Below are 22,843 nucleotides of genomic sequence, written 5' to 3' on the forward strand. Positions count from 1 at the left end.
TGTGAGTGTGTGTGTGTGTTGTCACATGGGAGAATCTTGGCTTGTGTTGTTTGTTTGTCTGATAAAGCCGTGGGCCAGGGGACTCACACAACCTTTCTGTAGTGATGGATGTGAACCAAAATATTTCTAAGATTTTGAGGTTTGCTTGATTATTAAAGAGCTGCATATGCACCAGAAATAATGCATAACAGCATGGTGCATTGTGTTTATACTAAATGTTTAACTTTTAACTTCAATTTACAAATTGCAGACCAGTCCTGCATTTACAACTGTTGATTTTATCAGATATGCTTTGTCTATTTCGGAATATAAATCTACTGATCTGTGTGTTTGAATATTTAACTATGACCTTTAACAACTTTATAATAACCTAACATTTTTTTTGTATTATGTAAGAACATAGTTGTTAAAGGGATAGCTCACCCAAATATATGAATATTACCCCATGATTCACTCACCCTCAAGCCATCCTAGGTGTATATGACATTCTTCTTTCAGACGAACACAATCAGAGTTAAATTAATAAATGTCCTGGCTAATCCAAGCTTTATAATGGCAGGGAATGGGAGCCCAAAATTTGAAGTCCAAAAAAGTGCATCCGTCCATTACAAAAGTAGTCCACACGGCTCTGGGGGTTAATGAAGGCCTTCTGATGTGAATAGATGGGTTTGTGTAAGAATTATATCTATATTTGAAACTTTGTAAAGTAAAATATCTAACTTGACGTCAGACTTAAGCATTTTGAACTGCGAGAGGCGTTACACTTAGCCTGGTCCTACCAGACTCTCGTACATTTAATTTAATTTCATTTATACATTGTACATTGACAAGCGTTAACTTCTTTGAAGGCGGGAACTCTGTTGAAGTTTAAAACTATTGGATCTGCCCAGAGCCACTCTGGATCTGCCATAACCAATCGCTAACTTTTGGTCGTGACGTATGTCATCTCAAACTAGCGCACGACATCAACGTCATCGTTCTCAGCCACTCCCTCTGTTCGCTGATCGGACCGGTTAAAATTTGACCGGAGAAAACCAGAGAATATACTCAAAACAATGAACTTTCACTGTTGTTAGTTGCACTCAAATCATCCTTGTTCACATTACTTAAAAACTAGGGCTGTCAAATGATTAATCGCGATTAATCACATCCAAAATAAAAGTTTGTGTTGACATAATGCATGTGTGTGTGCTGCATGATGATTATGTATATTTGAATAAACACATATACATGTATATATTTAAGAAATATTTGCATGTATATACTGTATAGATATTCATATCATTTATTTAATACATACATATCAATATTGTATATATAAATATATATATTTTTAAATTAAATATATACATATGTGTGTGTGTTTTTATGTATATATAATAATTATACACAGTACACACACATGTATTATCTAAACACAAACTTTTCTTTTGGATGCGATTAATCACGATTAATCGTTTGACAGCACTATTAAAAACTCATGTAACTACATGAACTTAAATTTACTGAGTTGTTTCTACTAAAAATGAGTATTGTCAGCTTTACTTAATAAGTGTTTGTTCGGTCAACTTATCACAGCTGAGTGAAACGAACAAACTGGGCAGTGGATCTGTAGTTCCCAGCATGCTTTGCAAGGGACTGCATTAGGAGAGTAAATTCAGGGATTCAAGTTTTATTTTTGTTTTTCAGTAAAGGGAAAGATGTTATTAGTTTATGTTAGTTTTTAATGTTCAGTTATGTTGGATATTTAGAGGCGTTTCTGTCATTTTGTGGTTACCATTATGCAGAAGAGTGGTGCTGTGTTTAGCCTGTGGACCCTCATATACACACACATTTATTGGATGGAATTCCTGCCCTCAATTAAATTGAGTTTGTCCAATTAGTTATTTTTGCATTTTGTTACTGAAAATATGCTTATTGTTATTTCCACTTATACTTGTAGAGCAAATAGTCAATTTAATAAGGTAAATTAAATTGATAAATGTGTTCTCCTTACATAAAAAAACATTTATCAATTTAACATAACATTATTAAGTAAACTGCACATGCACAGTGACAAATTCAAATGGTTTGTATTTACTCAAAGAAATTTTGTCAACTTTACTTTGTCATATAACTAAATTGTTATTTGTAAAAATGAGTCAATACTCAATAAATTACAAAATTAATATAGTTGCGTGGAACCACTTGATGCTGCTTTTTTAAGTAAGTTCAACAAGTTATTTTTTTGAGTTTATACCGCAATCTCAAGCGGAGTACTGAAGGAAAATGAAAATGGAGCGGAAGTACATAGGAGAGCGGAGCCAGGCTACGTTACACTTTCTTCGTAAATTGAATATGGAAGACGGTCCGCCGGAAGCTAGATATTTCACTTTATAAAGTTTTTAATATGGATATTTTTCTTCACTTCAGAAGGCCTTTATTAACCCACCGGAGCCGTGCTACTTTTATGATGCACTTTTTTGAGCTTCAAATTTTGGGCTGCCATTTATTGCCATTATAAAGCTTGGAAGAGCCAGGACATTTTTTAATATAACTCCGATTTTATTCATCTGAAAGAAGAATGTCATATACACCTAGGATGACTTGAGGGTGAGTAAATCATGGGGTGATTTTTCCCTTTTGGGTGAACTATCCCTTTAAAGACACCTAGTATAAAGTGAATTTGACCATACTTCTTTTACTTTTTTTTATCTAAAAATATGGAATATTGTTTGAGGGTCACTTATATTAGTGACACAAGGAGGACTTGAGCGTTAATAATTAAATGAATTATTGAGATACAGTAACCAAAGGGGCAGAACTTAATGTAGAGCTTTTATCAAGTTTTTAATTGCTTTGTTTCGGTTTTAACAAGCTAAAATAAAGTTCACAATGTTTGGAAATCATGAGAACAGTAAAGGCAGAAACAGCTTAGTATATTCTATCACCAAACATTTTAATTACAAGGCTTTGTTGCTGTCATTCCTGACAAAGTAATTGCAAAGCTACATAGACCTTTTAGTTATTTTTGTGCATAATAAATGTAAAATTAAACGTACAGTAGAACATTAATATCCAGTCTACAGAGAGAACTGCCATCTATCTGTTTCAGATGAGTAGTGATTATGCCAATTGCACACATTTGTCAATAATTACTAATAATTAAGGCTCTCTTTATATAGCTTTTAGCTTGCTGATTTGAAATGAACTGAGCAATCTGAAGGGTTCATTTCTACAGGCACAGCAGCACACTACTTGTTTTCTAATTAGATTTCATTCATTAGATGGTTGAAAGCCCTTTGTGGATACTGCAATTAAAGTTGTTGCTTAATTGTTGCATAAGTAATTTGAACTCATGACTTTTACAAGGTCTTGCAATTGGATTGAACATTTTTTTTTCTGTACAAAACCTATTATTTTAATGGCATTGTATGTCCAGATATATTATTAAAAAATAAATAAATGTGATTAATACAGACTAAGCCTCTATATATTGATCATGCTTTCAATGTTTGAAAATAAAATGATTTCTGAGGTGCTTCAATTAATAAGTCCAGTGTCTATCCAATGTAATTATCCTCACTTAAAAGTGTCTTTAAAAAAAAACAATCGGTGTACCTATTTTGGCATAATCTTTTATTACTTAACTTTTAGCCTCACTGCCTATTTTTTTATTTGCAAGGAACAGTTTTTTTTCTTTAAAAAAATATGAAAAAATTACTAGAAATGTATGAAATGTTGTGTTTTTAACTAGATTTTCTTTTAAAGACATTTTTTTGTTGTTGTCATTGACCCTTTAAATGACCTATTTTACAAATCTGAGCGCATGGTCTGAAGTGCATGACGCAGGTGCACTTAGGGCGTGTCCGAATCCACTTTTGCTAGTCTCTTAATGAGTCATGTGTGTTTAAACTAGTGCTGTCAAACGATTAAAATATTTAATCGCGATTAATCGCATTAATGTCATAGTTAACTCACAATTAATCACAATTAATCGCACATTTTTATTTATTCTAAATGTCCCTTGATTTCTTTTTGTCCCATTATTTTTTCTTATTTTAATGCTCTTATCAACATAGAAAAGTGGATCGGCTTGCTTTGTTCAAATGTTTGTTTTATTGAAAACAACATTGGCATACTTTAGTGTTCGATTTCACACCAACATTCTCACTTGGAGCAAATAATCGCTCACACAATGTAACACTGCCCATCAATAAAAGGGTGAAACAAATACTTTGTTGCACAAACAGCCCCTTCAACAGCCCTTTCTAAGGGATCAAAACAGGGTGATACAAAATAAAATTACAAAGTGCACATGCAAGGTAAACTAGGACTCCGCCTATAGTGCAGTTAAACCAGGGGTCGCCAACTAGCGGACTCCGGTCCGAATCCGGACCGCGAAGCCTTTTGACGTAATGAAACAGTTAACGTTGCAATGCTCAGTTACTACGTTCAGACCCAGACGCGCGGTCAAGCATGCAGTGAAGAAGAGACTGATGGTGCGTTCACACCGGACGCGAATGACGCGACATGTACGCCGCTTAATCCGCGCCGCAGAATGTCTATTTGCGTCTTTGCATTGACTTAAATCACTCGCGCAAAGCGCTTCATTCGCGTCTGGTGTCAGAGCAGAAAGCAGCGCTCAAGACAAGCACTTTTAGTTGAAGACCCCTGAGTTAAACCATGGCTTAATACGTTTCTCATTTCGGCGTCTCACGCTTGCCATCCACGTCTAATCTTTTAATGGCCCAAACGAGTGCGGGCAGCCGCAGCGTGCCTGATGTTTTGTTTCCGGTCTAGCTACATCCGGAGTGGTGTTGTAGTTTTTCTAACGTTACTAGTTGTTGCAACAGCATGTGAAAAAACTACAAAGTTTGTTAGACCAAAAAGAACGTTAATCTCGCGATAAAAAAATTGACGCCGTTAAAATAGGTTTGCGTTAACGTCGTTAATAACGCGTTTAACTGACAGCACTAGTTTAAACCAATCAGTCTCATCTCCCATTCCCATTAAAAGCCAGTTGCGTTTGCACCATGGCGGATTCACTATTTACATGGCGGAATTTGCGAGCAGAAAGACTGAACGCTTCTCCAGAGAGGAATCCTTTTATTTTTAATATTTAAACATATTTGTGTGCTGCTGCGCATCCCTGTGTGTGTAACAAGCAGAGTGTACGTGTGTTGTGCCCCCGTCTATAGGCACATATTACTAACGCGCCCTTTAAAAAACACAAAAAAATACTGCGCTATTGACTTTAGACCAGGTTTTTGTTGGTCAATGGTGCAGTCGTTTTCAGTTCCTCAAAATGGCAACACGCCAACAATGCGCCTGAACACACCTGGTTTTCAGACCAACATGCCCATGGGTGAACAGATGGCGCTCATCTGCTTTTGTTTAAATCAATTTGCTATTTAAACAACGTGGCGCAGGACGTGAAAATGATAACTGCGTCACGCTGAAACTAGCAAAAAACCTTTGCTTCGCGCCGGGTGTATGATAGGGCCCAAAGAGTTACATGACAATTTATATTTGCTCTAATATCACTTAAACTTTCTCCATCTTTTTGACTCAAAGGCCTCTCATTGTCCAATACAATATTCAAATTCATTTTGTAATTCTTTAAGATTCAATATTCTGTGATTCTGTATGTTTTTCAACACCACTGCTTTAAGTCCCATCTGAATAAAACACTTTATGATCCGCAGAGTAATGCAAACACAACACAACACAACTGTTTGTGTCAGCTCATGGAAACAGACTGTTTGCAGGCTATTCATTCATTTATGTAAACCTTTCCAGACACTGAATAATTTATGGTCGACATATATTGCATAAAAAGTCACTAAGACTCTAGGTGAAATGCAGGCCACTAAACAAACATTCGCTTTGATCAGTTCAGTGTCAAAAGGTGGACTCAATTCCATGTAGCGCATTAAGCCTTTGAAAGAGGGGAGGGGACCTGTCCAATTATTTAGTCTTTTTTTTTTTTAAAGGGAAAAGGGGTTAATGACAGAGTGAGGTGCCCTAGGTTGGGTTTCAGGGGGATATAGCTCGCTGTTTGGCTGAACCCTCCTCTAATTATGCAGACATAATTGTCACCGGTCTTCAGAGTTGTCGAATAGCCACACCGCTATAATTAGTGCTGCCACCGAGGACTTAAAGTTTCACTAAACCTTTCCAGTTCTCACACAAGATCGCACACCTCAGCAAACCAACCCTCCGGCTTCAGATGAGTCTCTGGAGGATAGTTGGAGAGTAAAGGAAAAAGACAGTAACAAGGGAGAAAGAGAGCGAAATCAGGGGTATTACACCAATTTTATTAGAGAGGAGTTGCCATTTCAGCTTAATTCTCATATCTGCAGTGTTTTGTACCAAACTTTTCCAATTCTCAGTTTTTTGGTCCACCATGTCTCATTCGGTACCTTGTATCATCCAATTTAATTTTCTCATTCTCTTTCCTCTCTCTCTGACCCTATCTCTTCCTCCGCTGTCCCTAATCCACTTTCTAGTTTGGAAGAACGGAGGTGATTGACAACACGCTAAATCCGGACTTTGTCAGGAAGTACATCCTGGACTACTTCTTTGAGGAGAAGCAGAGCCTGCGCTTTGATTTGTGAGTTTTTTCTTTAGACCCCTGTCCTGAGGAATCTCGCATCCACACCAATGTTCCTTCAGAAAAGCCTCTCACCGCCTCCCTCTTCCCATTTCCTCTGTCACTGATCTTTGATGTGACCAACGGGAATGTTGCAATGCAGTGTCAGATCCGAAAATTAATCTAACCGTCTGATTACCACCCATTCTTTCTAATTTAATATTAACCATGTTAGAAAATAAGTATGCACGATTGTTTTGTGGTCTATTTCATTTGCAAATGTTTTGGAAGCGGTTCATTGGTTGCTCACTTGAATTGAATGGTCTCTTAAAGGGACAGTTCACCCAAAAATGAAAATTAGCCCATGATTTACTCACCTTCAAGCCATCCTAAGTGTATTTGACATTCTTCTTTCAGACAAATACAATCAGAGTTATATTAAAACATGTCCTGGCTGTAAAACTGCATTCTACCATCTTAAAAATATTTCTAAATTACGGCACATGCTTTCAATGCAAAATGCTGAAAAGTTAGTTCATGCGTTCATGACCTCAAGGCCAGATTACTGTAATGCTCTACTGGGTGGTTGCCCTGCTCGCTTAATAAATAAACTGCAGCTGGTCCAAAACGCAGCAGCTCGAGTTCTTACTAGAACCAAGAAGTATGATATTAGCCCGGTTCTGTCAACACTGCACTGGCTCCCTGTTAAACATTGCATACATTTTAAAATCTTGCTTATTACTTACAAAGCACTAAATGGTTTAGCTCCCCAGTACTTGAGCGAGCTCTTAACACATTATACTCCATCATGTCTATTGCGGTTGATAATATTGCGGATCACGTCTGCAGGTGGTCGATCCTTTTCCTATTTAGCACCTAAACTCTGGAACAGACTTCCTAGCATTGTTCGGGAAGCAGACACACACTGTCAGTTTAAATCTAGACTAAAACACATCTCTTTACTATGGCATACACATAGAACATTATCAATTTATATTATTCAAATCAGTTAAAGGATTGTTAGGCTGCATTAACTAGGTCAGCCGGAACCGGGAACACTTAGGATGGCTTGAGGGTGAGTAAATTATGGGATAATTTTCATTGTTGGGTGAACTATCCCTTTAAGACTCATTCACACCAAGAACGATAACTATAACGGCTATATTGGCGTCCAATGGTACCGATAAGCTCGTGCTGCAGTTTTGTCATCTGCCACTTTAAATCCTTGAGCTCTTTAAAGTCAGGTGGATTTTGATTGGCTGTCAATCATTGTATCGTTAATAAGATGGAAAAAATTGTTCTGAGGGGAAGTTTACGCGACTTTTGGTCATTCAATTACACAACATCAGCTTTTTGGGGCCTGAAAATGCAAACTTTTGAAAACAGGTTTCAAAGTGCAAGGTTGTGAAAACGGTACCGTTATCGCCTCTGCATAAATCACACAAAAGTGTATTTGTGAAAACGGTAACGTCATGCGTATGCGCATTACGTGTTCAGTCTATAGGCACATAGTGGATGCGTCTCAATCAGCTCCCTAGTTCAGTAGTCAGGGCACTGATCAGGACATAAGTCAATGGGCTGACTCCCTGATCAGTGCCCTGACTACTGAACTAGGGAGCTGACTGAGACGGACCCAGTGTTTCTTTACAAAGTGACATCGCCAACTACTGGCCTATCAGCAGAATTCAGCGTTTTTAATCGTTTTTGCGAATCTGTGTGAACAGGGATGGTTTTGACAATGTTGGCGAGTACATCGTTTTTGTGTAACCGTACCGTTAGCAATTCCAGCGATACTGTTCTTCGGTGTCGTTATCGTTATAGCTATCATCCTTGAGGTGCACAGATCTAAAAAATTGTGTCGGTTTTACTTTGACAATTTTCCCTCAGAAACTGTTATTAAATGTCACAAATAATTACAAAGAAACGGCAAGAAACGTTAAATTAAATGTTCAGTTTTTGACATAGAAATACATTGTAAAACGTACTAATGAATAACTTTGAAAAATCATTTTTACAGTGAGAAAGACAAGCTATGTACACTGCTCAAAAAAATTAAGGGAACACTTAATCATCAGAGTATAACACCAAGTCAGTTAAACTTCAGGGATATCAATCTGTCCAATAAGGAAGGATAAGTGATTGTGAATCAGTTTCACCTGCTTTGGTGCAAATGAAAGTGAAAACTAGTGCACTGGAGAGGCAAGACAGCAAGACAACCCCCCAAAAAAGGAATGATTTTGCAGGTGGTGGCCATAGACAATTGTTCTCTCCTAATTCTTCCTGACTGATTTGTCTTTAGTTTTCTTTAGTCCTTGTCACTGTCTGTAGCATTAGGCCGTACCTGGTTGCACAGGCAGTCCAGCTCCTCCAGAATGGCACATCTATACGTGCTGTCACAAGGAGGTTTGGTGTGTCTCCCAGCACAGTTTCAGGAGCATGGAGGAGATACCGGGAGATAGGCCTTTACACAAGGAGAGCTGGACAGGGACATAGAAGAGCAATAAACCAGCATCAGGACTGGTATCTGCTCCTTTGTGCGAGGAGGAACAGGAGGAGCACTGCAGGAGTCCTACAAAATGACCTCCAGCAGGCTACTGGTGTGTATGTTTCTGACCAAACTGAGGGTGGCATGAGGGCCTGACGTCCTCTAGTGGGACCTGTGCTCACAGCTCAGCACTGTGCAGCTCGATTGGCATTTGCCAGAGAACACCAGAATTGGCAAGTCCTCCACTGGCCCCCCGTTCTCTTCATGGAGGAGAGCAGGTTCACACTGAGCACATGTGACAGACATGAAAGAGTCCAGCATATCCATCATAAATAAAGATTTTCAAATGGAATATTTCATTCATTGAGATCCAATGTGTGATTTAAGTGTTCCCTTACTTTTTTTGAGCAGTGTATTTGTAGTGCATTCAAAAGAAGAAACTTTTTTAAAATAAATTCCTCTAAAGACTTGTTTAAAGCTGAAGTATAATTCCAAGATTCTCAAAGTAATCTTCTTCAGAAAGAAGTTAAGACATTTCTTAACACTTAACATAAATTCTAAGAAATTTGCAGGAATGTTCATCTTTTTGCACTGCCTGCAGATTACCATCATAATCATAATAAGGGCTTGATGGAGTTTAGCACTCAATGTAGTGTTTTTTTAATGCACTATGCAAGTTGGAGGTTATGCTAACTTTAAGACAATGATTTTTAGGAACATTCTTTTGGATTCTAAGGATTTCAAATTCTTAAAGGGATATTTCACCCAAAAATGTTAATTCTCTCATTAATTACTCATGTCATTCCAAACCCAAAAAAACTTTCATTCATCTTTGGCACACAAATGAAGATATTTTAATGAAATCTTCTTAAAATATTCATAAAAAGATTGTAAAACGAATCCATATGAATTGAGAGCTTCAAGCCAAATTTTCTGAAGAGACTTTATATGATGAACAGATTTAATTCATACATAAACATTGATCAACAGCATTGCTTTAATACTAAAAAAAGTAAGTGTTAGTTTTTACTTTATGCAGTTTATGAAACTTGACATGCGTTAATGAAATGTCTGTCAACAGTCATGTTTGACCATTAAGTTTTGAAGACTTTGGTTAACAATGGTTTTTCTTTTTTGTGTGTTATTTCCTACTCAATTCAGATATGATGTCGACTCTAAAAGTCCTGATCTTTCCAAACACGTAAGTAGTGTTTTAATGTGACCGACATGTAGCCTGAATGAAAACATTTAATATAACATTTCTTTTAAAAAGTATCCAAATATATCTTGCAATACTCAGGAAAGTCAAAAATAGCCCTTTTCACACAGCTATCCTGTTAAATTACCATAAAATTGCCAGAATGACTTTACCGGTAAATACACAAATATGCTGTTCACACAAGTGACGGCTTTCTGGCTTTTTTCCAGTAAAAGACCATTCACACATCAGAAGCAAAATACCAGTAAATTCTGTGATGTCAGTCATCGGAAATTCTCTTTAAACATTGCGCCTTTGTCTTCATTCGCCCGCATGAGGAGAAGCGCTTCAGTTTCTCTATCTGTTCAATTTGACAACATATTTTAAAATCTGAGTGAAAGGCATAAGGGGTGATCAAACAGAAAGCCTTGTTGCTCTCTCAAACTGTAGAGCCTTAGTGCTGATGAATGGAAAAGAAGGCAGGTTCTTGAGAGCAACATGGTGAAAAAGCTGCGAGAAGTGGCGCAACGGTCAAAGATGATCATCGTGTGTATATTTACACAGAAAAACTATTTAAAAGCTTACTGTAAACAGCACTGAGTAATCACGTCATCTCCATAAGAACTTTATGATTGGCCCAAATAAGACCTCTCACGTCGGCATACGTGATCATACCAGTGATCTTCATTCTGCGTTCACACAGAGCACATTACCGGTAATTTACTGGTAATGTTACATCTTCCCTTACTGGTAAATTGCCAGAACCAATTTACTGGTATTTTTGAAAATGTCCTGTTCACACAAGAGATGATCTCTTACAGGTAATTTACCAGTAAAAACTGTATGTGTGAAAGGGGCTAATGACACATTGTTACTTTCAATCCACAGCTGAGGTATAGATGTCTTACAATTGACCTCATGTAGAATTATATATATACATTTATTTTTGTTAAAGTTTTTTGAATCCATAGTTACATTTTTTTGTATAATAAAACAAATTATTGTTAATTAATCATGAATCATTGGGATGTTTACACAGAGAAGCAAAAAGTCAGAAGGATTTGCACGTAACCAATATATTTGGATATTTTTTATTTACATTCGCCCCATTCCTGGTATTTTCATCACACCTCATTTAATGCATGCAGATTGATCATGTAGATGCCACTAATCATCACTATCTCTCTCTCTACCCTGGTTTGATCACCCCTGAAAGTGTGCGTGTTGTTGTCCGTGTGGCTGGTATTGTATTTGTGTCTTGTGCTTTCTGTTACATGCTGTGCTCTGTTGTAAACATGGCCGTGCTCCTTCCCAGAAGCCCCTTGAACTATACGTACGTCTTTGCCTTTCAATTCACTACTATAACAAGAGGGCAGAGCGTTGGGATTTGTTGAATTTGATAAACTCTTACTACCTCTTCTACTTGATCCTACCTGCTCCATCTAGGACTTTCTTGGCCAGATGTTCTGCACACTGGGTGAAATTGTGGGGTCACCGGCCAGCCGACTAGAGAAACCTCTTGGGTGAGTAGATTTCATCGCAGGTGGCATCTGCTGTGTTTCATACAACTGTGCTGGCTAGTTTCCAGGGTCCAAAATTAGGCCACACCTGCCAGTGCAGGGTGCATTTAGCGGCCATGGTGTTTTTTTAGTGCTTTTGAAAATGTATTCAACAAGAACAAATATACAAACATACACACACACACACACACACATGTTTGTTTTTGTGAAATGTGAGGACATTCCATAGGCGTAATGGTTTTTATACCGTACAAACCGTATTTTCTATCCCCTTACACTGCCCCTGCCCCTAAACCTAGCCCTCACAGGAGACTGTGCAGTTCACTTTCTGTGAAAAAAAACTTGTTCTGTATGATTTATAAGCATTTTGAAAAGTGAGGACATGGGTAACGTCCTCATATTTCACCCTCTTTTTGTAATACCTATGTCATACCCATGTCATTATACACATTTGTGTCCTGATATTTCACAAAAACATGCCCACACACACACACACACACACACACACACGTCTATATTACCAACAGGGGACCATCACTCCACACTGACCAAGAGGGGACCTGTGTTTCTAGTCATTTTGAAGAAACAAAACTTAGATACAAAATTTTGTTTTAAGGTCTTTTTTCATAATATAACTTCAAATAAGCATTTATTTTTTTATTTTTAAACATGCCAAGAGGGGACCTGACCGATGTCTACCTATCCAACAGGGGACCTCCATAGCCTGCAATGGAGCTGTGTGTGTGAAAGGGAAGAGAGCTGGCAGTCAAGTCTGTCTTCATTATTTAATATATAATTATAATTATATAATGTTCACACAGGCATCAGGGAACACAATGAGCACACAACGGAGAAAAAGCCATGTTGTGGACACTACAAAAAAGAATTTAAGAAATAAAAAAATTCTTAAAATTAAGAGTTATCTTTAAGAAATTCATTCTCTGTTGTGTCTTCATACTTACAGTATATGATCCGTCCACATCTCTCATTTAAGCTTATTTTCAAGAACACCAACACTGTAAAAAAAAATCAGGTCTCCAATTGAAAATTTTCTAGTGACCGATCACATCTAAATTTTTTAGTTGGCCAAATTGAATTTCTTGAATTTTAATTGAATTAAAGTGCATCAATTTACAGAAAATTTTCAATTGGAGACCCACATTTTTTTTACAGTAAAGGTATTTCAATGTGTGACTTATTTTTGAATAAAACATAGTTTCTGCTCTCTAAAATCCCAAATAATGTCCTTTGTTTTTGAGATTTTTAGAGTGAGATTTGATTTCTTGCACCAATAAAAAATATATATATATATATAGGACTGGACAAGCAGAAATTGTTCTTTAAGGTAATAATCACAGGTCATCACTTTATATATTAAATAATGATTATGTTAAACACAATGACTCAGTCCCCTGTTAGATAGTAAATCACGACACCAGTGTGTTTAATTTTTCATTTCTTGCCATAAACACACTGTAGATATTTAGAGTTTTTATAGCAATAACTGAGTTTTAAGAGTTAAATCAAGCAGAAATATTTCTCTAATGTATTAATTGCAGATCATCTTTGAATAATGATTATGTTAAACACAATGACTCGGTCCACTGTTAGATAGTAAATCACGACACCAGTGTGTTTGCGTTGTCATTTCTTGCCATAAACACACTGTGGAGATTTAGAGTTTTTATAGCAATAACTGAGTTTTAAGAGTTAAATCAAGCACAAATAGTTATCTAATGTATTAATTGCAGATCATCTTTGAATAATGATTATGTTAAACACAATGACTCTGTCCCCTGTTAGATAGTAAATCACGACACCAGTGTGTTTGCGTTGTCATTTCTTCATCTCAAACACACTGTAGAGACTTAGAGTTTTTATAGCAATAACTGAGTTTTAAGAGTTAAATCAAGCAGAAATATTTCTCTAATGTATTAATTGCAGATCCTCTTTGAATAATGATTATGTTAAACACAATGACTCGGTCCCCTGTTAGATAGTAAATCACGACACCAGTGTGTTTAATTTGTCATTTCTTGCCATCATAAACACACTGTAGAGATTTAGAGTTTTTATAGCAATAACTGAGTTTTAAGAGTTAAATCAAGCAGAAATATTTCTCTAATGTATTAATTGCAGATCATCTTTGAATAATGATTATGTTAAACACAATGACTCGGTCCCCTGTTAGATAGTAAATCACGACACCAGTGTGTTTAATTTGTCATTTCTTCATCTCAAACACACTGTAGATATTCACTGTATATATTGAGATAACTCAATTTTATGGTGACTTGCATTAAAATGTTTATCCGTCTCAATTAAATTATGTGAACTGAATGACTTTTAACATTGACACTTTAGTTATTTAACCAACTGATGATTTTCAAGTCAGCAATCAACACACAACTGAGTTTTGACCTCCAAAATCTTATTATAGTGTATTTTTATGGTAAGTATTGGTGTTTTATGTTTTAAATCAAGCAGAAATCACTCTTTAAGGAAACAATTGCAGGTCACACTTTATACAGTGAACATGATTTCCTTAAATTGACTTAAGTCCCCTGTTGGATGGTAAAACACGACACCTGTTTGATTGCTTTGCCATTTCTTGCCATCACAAACACACTGTAGAGATTTTGAAGGTCAGAACTAAATTTTTTGGTGACTTGCATGAAAATCTTCATCCGTCTCAATTAAATTATGTGAACTGAATGTCTTTTAACATTGACACTTTAGTCGAAGATTTTCAACTCAACAATCAACACACAACTGAGTTTTGACCTCCAAAATCATTATACAGTGTATATTAAATTTAAATAAAAAATAAAAATTTCCTTACAAAACAGTTTGACTCAAGTTTGACTCTCTACTGCTTATTCATTATTGTTTATGTTACATGGTCCATGTTTACATTACAGTATAAAATTGTTCCTAAGTTTTCCCCTTTTATATAGATGGTAATGACTAAATATCCTCGCACACCGAAATTTTCACACGTTAAAAAAAAGATCAAGCACGTTTACACACAGCCTCTGAAACTTTCCTTCCTTCATCATAAAAAAAAATCTGATCAGGTTCAGTTTTCTGCATTTTTCGCATCCATAGCAAGCATTTAAAGAGGGGTTTCAAATTTCTGTGTTATTCATTTTTGTGTTAAAATTTTGAACATAAGTTGAACAGTTTAAAAAAGAAAGTGTGAACCTTCAAATTAGCCATTATAGTTCATAAAGTTTTGCTGGCGTTTGTATCTAATTGAGAAAAGAATGAATGTAAATTGAAAGATGTCGTCATTGAACGCATTTTGTGCCAAAGCAAATAAATGATCCACAGTTTAGCCACATAGGCTGATGTGATCCCTGAGTGAAGAGTTTTGAAAAAGTGATGAGTATTCAGAAATGTGTCCTAGCAGATGTTTAAAAAACCCTGTAATATCACTATTAGTAAGGGATCACTGTATAATATCAGTCTTTAAATGTGAGATATTTAAAGTGAACCTAAAGTATACTTGCAATAGTGTGATTTTAGCACAATTAAATATACTTAATGGATGTTTCGCAAAAGCGTTGTTTAGTGATATTGCGTCCTTGTGTTTCTGCTGTACGTCATCAGCAACTGTCTAAGTTCAATTACAATACTCAAGAACACATGTACAGAGGATGCACAAAAGTACCCGGATGTTATAAGATATATGAGTATAAATAACTCCATACAGATCTATTGTTTTACAAAAATAATCTATTGTTTACAAAAGGAGAAAACGTGTGTACTTTAATGAAAACTTGGACCATGTGACATAAACTGAAGTTAACAGCAAAAAAATATACTATAATGCTGACTGTTGTTAGTGTTTTTTGTTGTATGAGTTAAAAGTGTATATGTTGGGTGAATCCTCATTGTGTTCTGGAAGAATGAGTTGATTTAAGACATCAATGAAGTGTTTTGGTAGTTTTAGCACATTTTGAACGTGAAATTAACTGCTTTGCTTTGAAAGGTGTCCTAGCGATTGTAGCTGAGAGATAGACGTCAAACAGACTCAAACAAAGACCCAGAATTCTGTGGTGTTACAGCACTGTGGCTGCTGTAAATGGCTGCTGTACGGTTTCTTTATGAAATAACAGGCACAATGGCAAAGATATTTCTGCAAAAACTCCAAAGTAATGTTCGGTTGCAGTGAGAAAGTCACAAGAGACAACTAAAAAAACTCATGCGTGTATTTAGCCTAGTGTAGATCTGTTTGCTTACACATCCCCCAAACTCCATTTACATATGAATACAGGAAAGGCCAAAGCCATTGTCTCACAGGTGAGGAACAGGCCTTACAGAGCTGTTACACCCATGTCACAGACACAAACTTCTCATCCAAACTAGAGAAAACGCTGGGATTTACCTGGGAAAATTAAATCAATGTACACTTTTTCCAATCCCTACGACACATTTTTCAATACTTGGGTCACTTTTTTAAAACTCTTCACACACTTTTTCACACAAATTCACACAACTGAATTTCAGCTTGGCACAGCAGTTATTTTAGTGTTCAAAATGCACTAAAACTACCAAAAAGGACCCAACAAACACACTTTTTCAATCATAAAACACAGACCTAAAACACATGATCATTACACAATGTTTTCTTCTGTAAAATTTTCTTTTCAAAAAAAGACTTACACTATAATTCACTGCAGTTTATGTTACATGGTCCTTGGTCCAGTACAGTATAACATTATTCCTAAATTTTTCCCTTTTGAATGGATGGCAATGCAATTTAAAAACTAACACCAGCTAAAGCAGGAATTATACTGAAATATAAAATCTTAAAATCCAAAGGGACCCACTTTATATTAGGTGGCCTTAACTACTATGTACTAACATTTTAATTATCCATTTGATACAATGCACTTATTGTGTACATACATGTCTTTACATTTTACTTACATTTTTAAATATACCTGCATGTAATTACATCTGTAATTAATTTATGTAGTTACATTTGTAATTACACTGTTGACACTTCCCTTACATCTAACCCTACCTTTAAACTTACCAATACAACCACACCTGACCCTACCCGTATCCCACCTCAATATCAGCAAAAGTGTTTTGCAATACAATATGAACACAATAAGTACATTGTACCTATTTAAGTACATAGTAGTTAAGGCCCCCTAATATAAAGTGGGGCCATCTAAAGTCATAATTTATCATTGATTTGGCATAAAATACATTCAATGGCGACATCTTTCGATTTATAAGAATTATTTTCTTACTTCAACACAAACACCACCAAAACATTATGAACTGTATAGGCCAATTTGAAAAATTTTTGATTCTCTTTTCAAAACTCCCTAACTTATGTTCAAAACTTAACTAAAATTAATAAAAAAAAAAAAAAACAATTTGCTACATTTAGGCAGTATTACCATATTGAAATATTGGGTGATTCTTTTGAATCCTCAGAATCCTTTTTGGTAGTTTTAGTGCATTTTGAACACTAAAATAACTGCTGTGCCAAGCTGAAATTCAGTTGTGTGAATTTGTGTGAAAAAGTGTGAGAAGAGTTTTAAAAAAGTGACCCAAGTATTGAAAAATGTGTCGTAGGGATTGGAAAAAGTGTACATTGATTTAATTTTCCCAGGTAAATCCCAGCGTTTTCTCTAGTTTGGATGAGAAGTTTGTGTCTGTGACATGGGTGTAACAGCTCTGTTAGGCCTGTTCCTCACCTGTGAGACAATGGCTTTGGCCTTTCCTGTATTCATATGTAAATGGAGTTTGGGGGATGTGTAAGCAAACAGATCTACACTAGGCTAAATACACGCATGAGTTTTTTTAGTTGTCTCTTGTGACTTTCTCACTGCAACCGAACATTACTTTGGAGTTTTTGCAGAAATATCTTTGCCATTGTGCCTGTTATTTCATAAAGAAACCGTACAGCAGCCATTTACAGCAGCCACAGTGCTGTAACACCACAGAATTCTGGGTCTTTGTTTGAGTCTGACGTCTATCTCTCAGCTACAATCGCTAGGACACCTTTCAAAGCAAAGCAGTTAATTTCACGTTCAAAATGTGCTAAAACTACCAAAACACTTCATTGATGTCTTAAATCAACTCATTCTTCCAGAACACAATGAGGATTCACCCAACATATACACTTTTAACTCATACAACAAAAAACACTAACAACAGTCAGCATTATAGTATATTTTTTTGCTGTTAACTTCAGTTTATGTCACATGGTCCAAGTTTTCATTAAAGTACACACGTTTTCTCCTTTTGTAAACAATAGATTATTTTTGTAAAACAATAGATCTGTATGGAGTTATTTATACTCATATATCTTATAACATCCGGGTACTTTTGTGCATCCTCTGTACATGTGTTCTTGAGTATTGTAATTGAACTTAGACAGTTGCTGATGACGTACAGCAGAAACACAAGGACGCAATATCACTAAACAACGCTTTTGCGAAACATCCATTAAGTATATTTAATTGTGCTAAAATCACACTATTGCAAGTATACTTTAGGTTCACTTTAAATATCTCACATTTAAAGACTGATATTATACAGTGATCCCTTACTAATAGTGATATTACAGGGTTTTTTAAACATCTGCTAGGACACATTTCTGAATACTCATCACTTTTTCAAAACTCTTCACTCAGGGATCACATCAGCCTATGTGGCTAAACTGTGGATCATTTATTTGCTTTGGCACAAAATGCGTTCAATGACGACATCTTTCAATTTACATTCATTCTTTTCTCAATTAGATACAAACGCCAGCAAAACTTTATGAACTATAATGGCTAATTTGAAGGTTCACACTTTCTTTTTTAAACTGTTCAACTTATGTTCAAAATTTTAACACAAAAATGAATAACACAGAAATTTGAAACCCCTCTTTAAATGCTTGCTATGGATGCGAAAAATGCAGAAAACTGAACCTGATCAGATTTTTTTTTATGATGAAGGAAGGAAAGTTTCAGAGGCTGTGTGTAAACGTGCTTGATCTTTTTTTTAACGTGTGAAAATTTCGGTGTGCGAGGATATTTAGTCATTACCATCTATATAAAAGGGGAAAACTTAGGAACAATTTTATACTGTAATGTAAACATGGACCATGTAACATAAACAATAATGAATAAGCAGTAGAGAGTCAAACTTGAGTCAAACTGTTTTGTAAGGAAATTTTTATTTTTTATTTAAATTTAATATACACTGTATAATGATTTTGGAGGTCAAAACTCAGTTGTGTGTTGATTGTTGAGTTGAAAATCTTCGACTAAAGTGTCAATGTTAAAAGACATTCAGTTCACATAATTTAATTGAGACGGATGAAGATTTTCATGCAAGTCACCAAAAAATTTAGTTCTGACCTTCAAAATCTCTACAGTGTGTTTGTGATGGCAAGAAATGGCAAAGCAATCAAACAGGTGTCGTGTTTTACCATCCAACAGGGGACTTAAGTCAATTTAAGGAAATCATGTTCACTGTATAAAGTGTGACCTGCAATTGTTTCCTTAAAGAGTGATTTCTGCTTGATTTAAAACATAAAACACCAATACTTACCATAAAAATACACTATAATAAGATTTTGGAGGTCAAAACTCAGTTGTGTGTTGATTGCTGACTTGAAAATCATCAGTTGGTTAAATAACTAAAGTGTCAATGTTAAAAGTCATTCAGTTCACATAATTTAATTGAGACGGATAAACATTTTAATGCAAGTCACCATAAAATTGAGTTATCTCAATATATACAGTGAATATCTACAGTGTGTTTGAGATGAAGAAATGACAAATTAAACACACTGGTGTCGTGATTTACTATCTAACAGGGGACCGAGTCATTGTGTTTAACATAATCATTATTCAAAGAGGATCTGCAATTAATACATTAGAGAAATATTTCTGCTTGATTTAACTCTTAAAACTCAGTTATTGCTATAAAAACTCTAAATCTCTACAGTGTGTTTGAGATGAAGAAATGACAAATTAAACACACTGGTGTCGTGATTTACTATCTAACAGGGGACCGAGTCATTGTGTTTAACATAATCATTATTCAAAGAGGATCTGCAATTAATACATTAGAGAAATATTTCTGCTTGATTTAACTCTTAAAACTCAGTTATTGCTATAAAAACTCTAAATATCTACAGTGTGTTTATGATGGCAAGAAATGACAAAGCAAACACACTGGTGTCGTGATTTACTATCTAACAGGGGAACGAGTCATTGTGTTTAACATAATCATTATTCAAAGAGGATCTGCAATTAATACATTAGAGAAATATTTCTGCTTGATTTAACTCTTAAAACTCAGTTATTGCTATAAAAACTCTAAATATCCACAGTGTGTTTATGGCAAGAAATGACAATGCAAACACACTGGTGTCGTGATTTACTATCTAACAGTGGACCGAGTCATTGTGTTTAACATAATCATTATTCAAAGAGGATCTGAAATTTATACATTAGAGAAATATTTCTGCTTGATTTAACTCTTAAAACTCAGTTATTGCTATAAAAACTCTAAATCTCCACAGTGTGTTTGAGATGAAGAAATGACAACGCAAACACACTGGTGTCGTGATTTACTATCTAACAGGGGACCGAGTCATTGTGTTTAACATAATCATTATTCAAAGATGATCTGCAATTAATACATTAGAGAACTATTTCTGCTTGATTTAACTCTTAAAACTCAGTTATTGCTATAAAAACTCTAAATCTCCACAGTGTGTTTGAGATGAAGAAATGACAACGCAAACACACTGGTGTCGTGATTTACTATCTAACAGGGGACCGAGTCATTGTGTTTAACATAATCATTATTCAAAGATGATCTGCAATTAATACATTAGAGAACTATTTCTGCTTGATTTAACTCTTAAAACTCAGTTATTGCTATAAAAACTCTAAATCTCTACAGTGTGTTTATGGCAAGAAATGACAAATTAAACACACTGGTGTCGTGATTTACTATCTAACAGGGGACTGAGTCATTGTGTTTAACATAATCATTATTCAAAGATGATCTGAAATTTATACATTAGAGAAATATTTCTGCTTGATTTAACTCTTAAAACTCAGTTATTGCTATAAAAACTCTAAATCTCCACAGTGTGTTTGAGATGAAGAAATGACAACGCAAACACACTGGTGTCGTGATTTACTATCTAACAGGGGACCGAGTCATTGTGTTTAACATAATCATTATTCAAAGATGATCTGCAATTAATACATTAGAGAACTATTTCTGCTTGATTTAACTCTTAAAACTCAGTTATTGCTATAAAAACTCTAAATCTCCACAGTGTGTTTGAGATGAAGAAATGACAACGCAAACACACTGGTGTCGTGATTTACTATCTAACAGGGGACCGAGTCATTGTGTTTAACATAATCATTATTCAAAGATGATCTGCAATTAATACATTAGAGAACTATTTCTGCTTGATTTAACTCTTAAAACTCAGTTATTGCTATAAAAACTCTAAATCTCCACAGTGTGTTTATGGCAAGAAATGACAACGCAAACACACTGGTGTCGTGATTTACTATCTAACAGGGGACCGAGTCATTGTGTAAATCATAAATAAATCAAAAGTGGTTTGTTTAAAAAAACTCATAAATGTATAAGGTGGTAAGGTGGGCCTTTTACACCCCATTTTACATGGGGCAAAAGTCACACATTATTTATACAAATACTTGAGCTAAAATGTTTTTTTTTTAATAATGTCTTAACACTTGTTTAAAAGAATAGTAAAGTTTGTACTATTTTCTGTTTATTTTGATAAATACAATAATATTCAATGAATATAGGCTACTGTCATTAAAATATGTTAAAATAAAAAATACAAAAACAAAACTTCTAATTACATTCTGGTTGTTTAGATTTTTAAATCCTTTTTTCTTGGATTCTGTGTAGAATTTAATTGTAATGTAATGCAAAGTTTGAAACTAGTCAGGGTATCTAGTAAAGAGATGTAATGTTTGTTCCTTTAGTAAGCAGCCTGTTAAACAGCAGAGTCTCTCTGGGACAGCAGGCCATTCAAACAATAGAGGAGTGTGTGTGAACGACGTGTGTTTAAGAGCCCTTACAGTTCCTGCTCCAGCCTACAGGGGAGCTGCTGAGTATGACCTTAAACACACACACACACTTAGGTCCCCACTTGGTCATAAGTTTTAAAAAAATTACCAGAGTGTTTTTACTTAATTTTCACATGATTTAAACACACACACTTGTAGGTCCCCACTTGGTCAAAAGTAAAAAAAATCACCAGAGTGTTTTTTTAGTGTTTTTACTTGATTTTAACATGATTTAAAGCATGACCAACAGGGGACCTGAAAAATGTCCCCTCTTGGCTCAGAGGTCCCCTGTTAGTGAGTGTGTTACGACACCAAGGTCCCCTGTTAGATAGGTAGACAAGTACACACACACACACACACACACACACACACACACACACACACACACACACACACACACACACACACACACACACACACACACACACACACACACACACACACACACACACACACACACACACACACACACACACACACACACACACACACATAAAATGTGGTCACTAATATATCTTTTAAAAGAAATTAATACTTTGATTCAGCAAGTTTGCATTACATTGATCAGAAGTGACATTAATGAGTAAAGACTTTTTTTATTTGAAACTGAAATTTTGTCTTTTTTAACTTTCCATTCATCAAAGAAAAGTGTCTTGGTTTCTACAAAATGCAGCACAACTCTTTTCAACATTGATAATAATCATAAATGTTTCTTGAGCAGCAAATCAGCATATTAGAATGATATCTGAACTACACAGCAAATCTCCAAAACCATAAGCTATTTCTCAGCCTTTTACTCAGTTTTCAATTGCATAAAAAACTTTTTTAAAAACGCTACACACAATTCTCTACCTAAAACACAAAAATCTAAAAGGAAGTGACTTGCTTTCCTTTTCCAAACACAAGCAATCAAAATGCTACACTTATTCATCAGGTCACACTCACACACACAATTGTGTTCTTTATTGTATT

General features: G+C 35.4%; 1 protein-coding gene across 3 annotated transcripts in view; it reads left to right on the forward strand.

Moving 5' to 3' along the window:
* Nucleotides 1-22,843, forward strand: part of cpne5b (copine Vb) — a gene marked incomplete at its 3' end in the record, with an annotated part of 252,325 nt that overhangs the window by 75,793 nt on the left and 153,689 nt on the right. For 2 of the 3 annotated variants that reach the window (XM_079843746.1, XM_079843747.1), the window contains exons 4-6: nucleotides 6,492-6,595; nucleotides 10,221-10,260; nucleotides 11,704-11,780. In XM_079843746.1, coding sequence (XP_079699872.1) covers nucleotides 6,492-6,595; nucleotides 10,221-10,260; nucleotides 11,704-11,780 — 221 coding nt within the window. Of the gene's footprint in view, nucleotides 1-6,491; nucleotides 6,596-10,220; nucleotides 10,270-11,703; nucleotides 11,781-22,843 lie in introns of all 3 variants that reach the window. The other variant, XM_079843748.1, reaches the window with a different exon arrangement.

The sequence above is a fragment of the Gobio gobio genome, assembly GCF_949357685.1.
Source record: "Gobio gobio genome assembly, chromosome: 19".
Lineage (NCBI taxonomy): Eukaryota > Metazoa > Chordata > Actinopteri > Cypriniformes > Gobionidae > Gobio > Gobio gobio.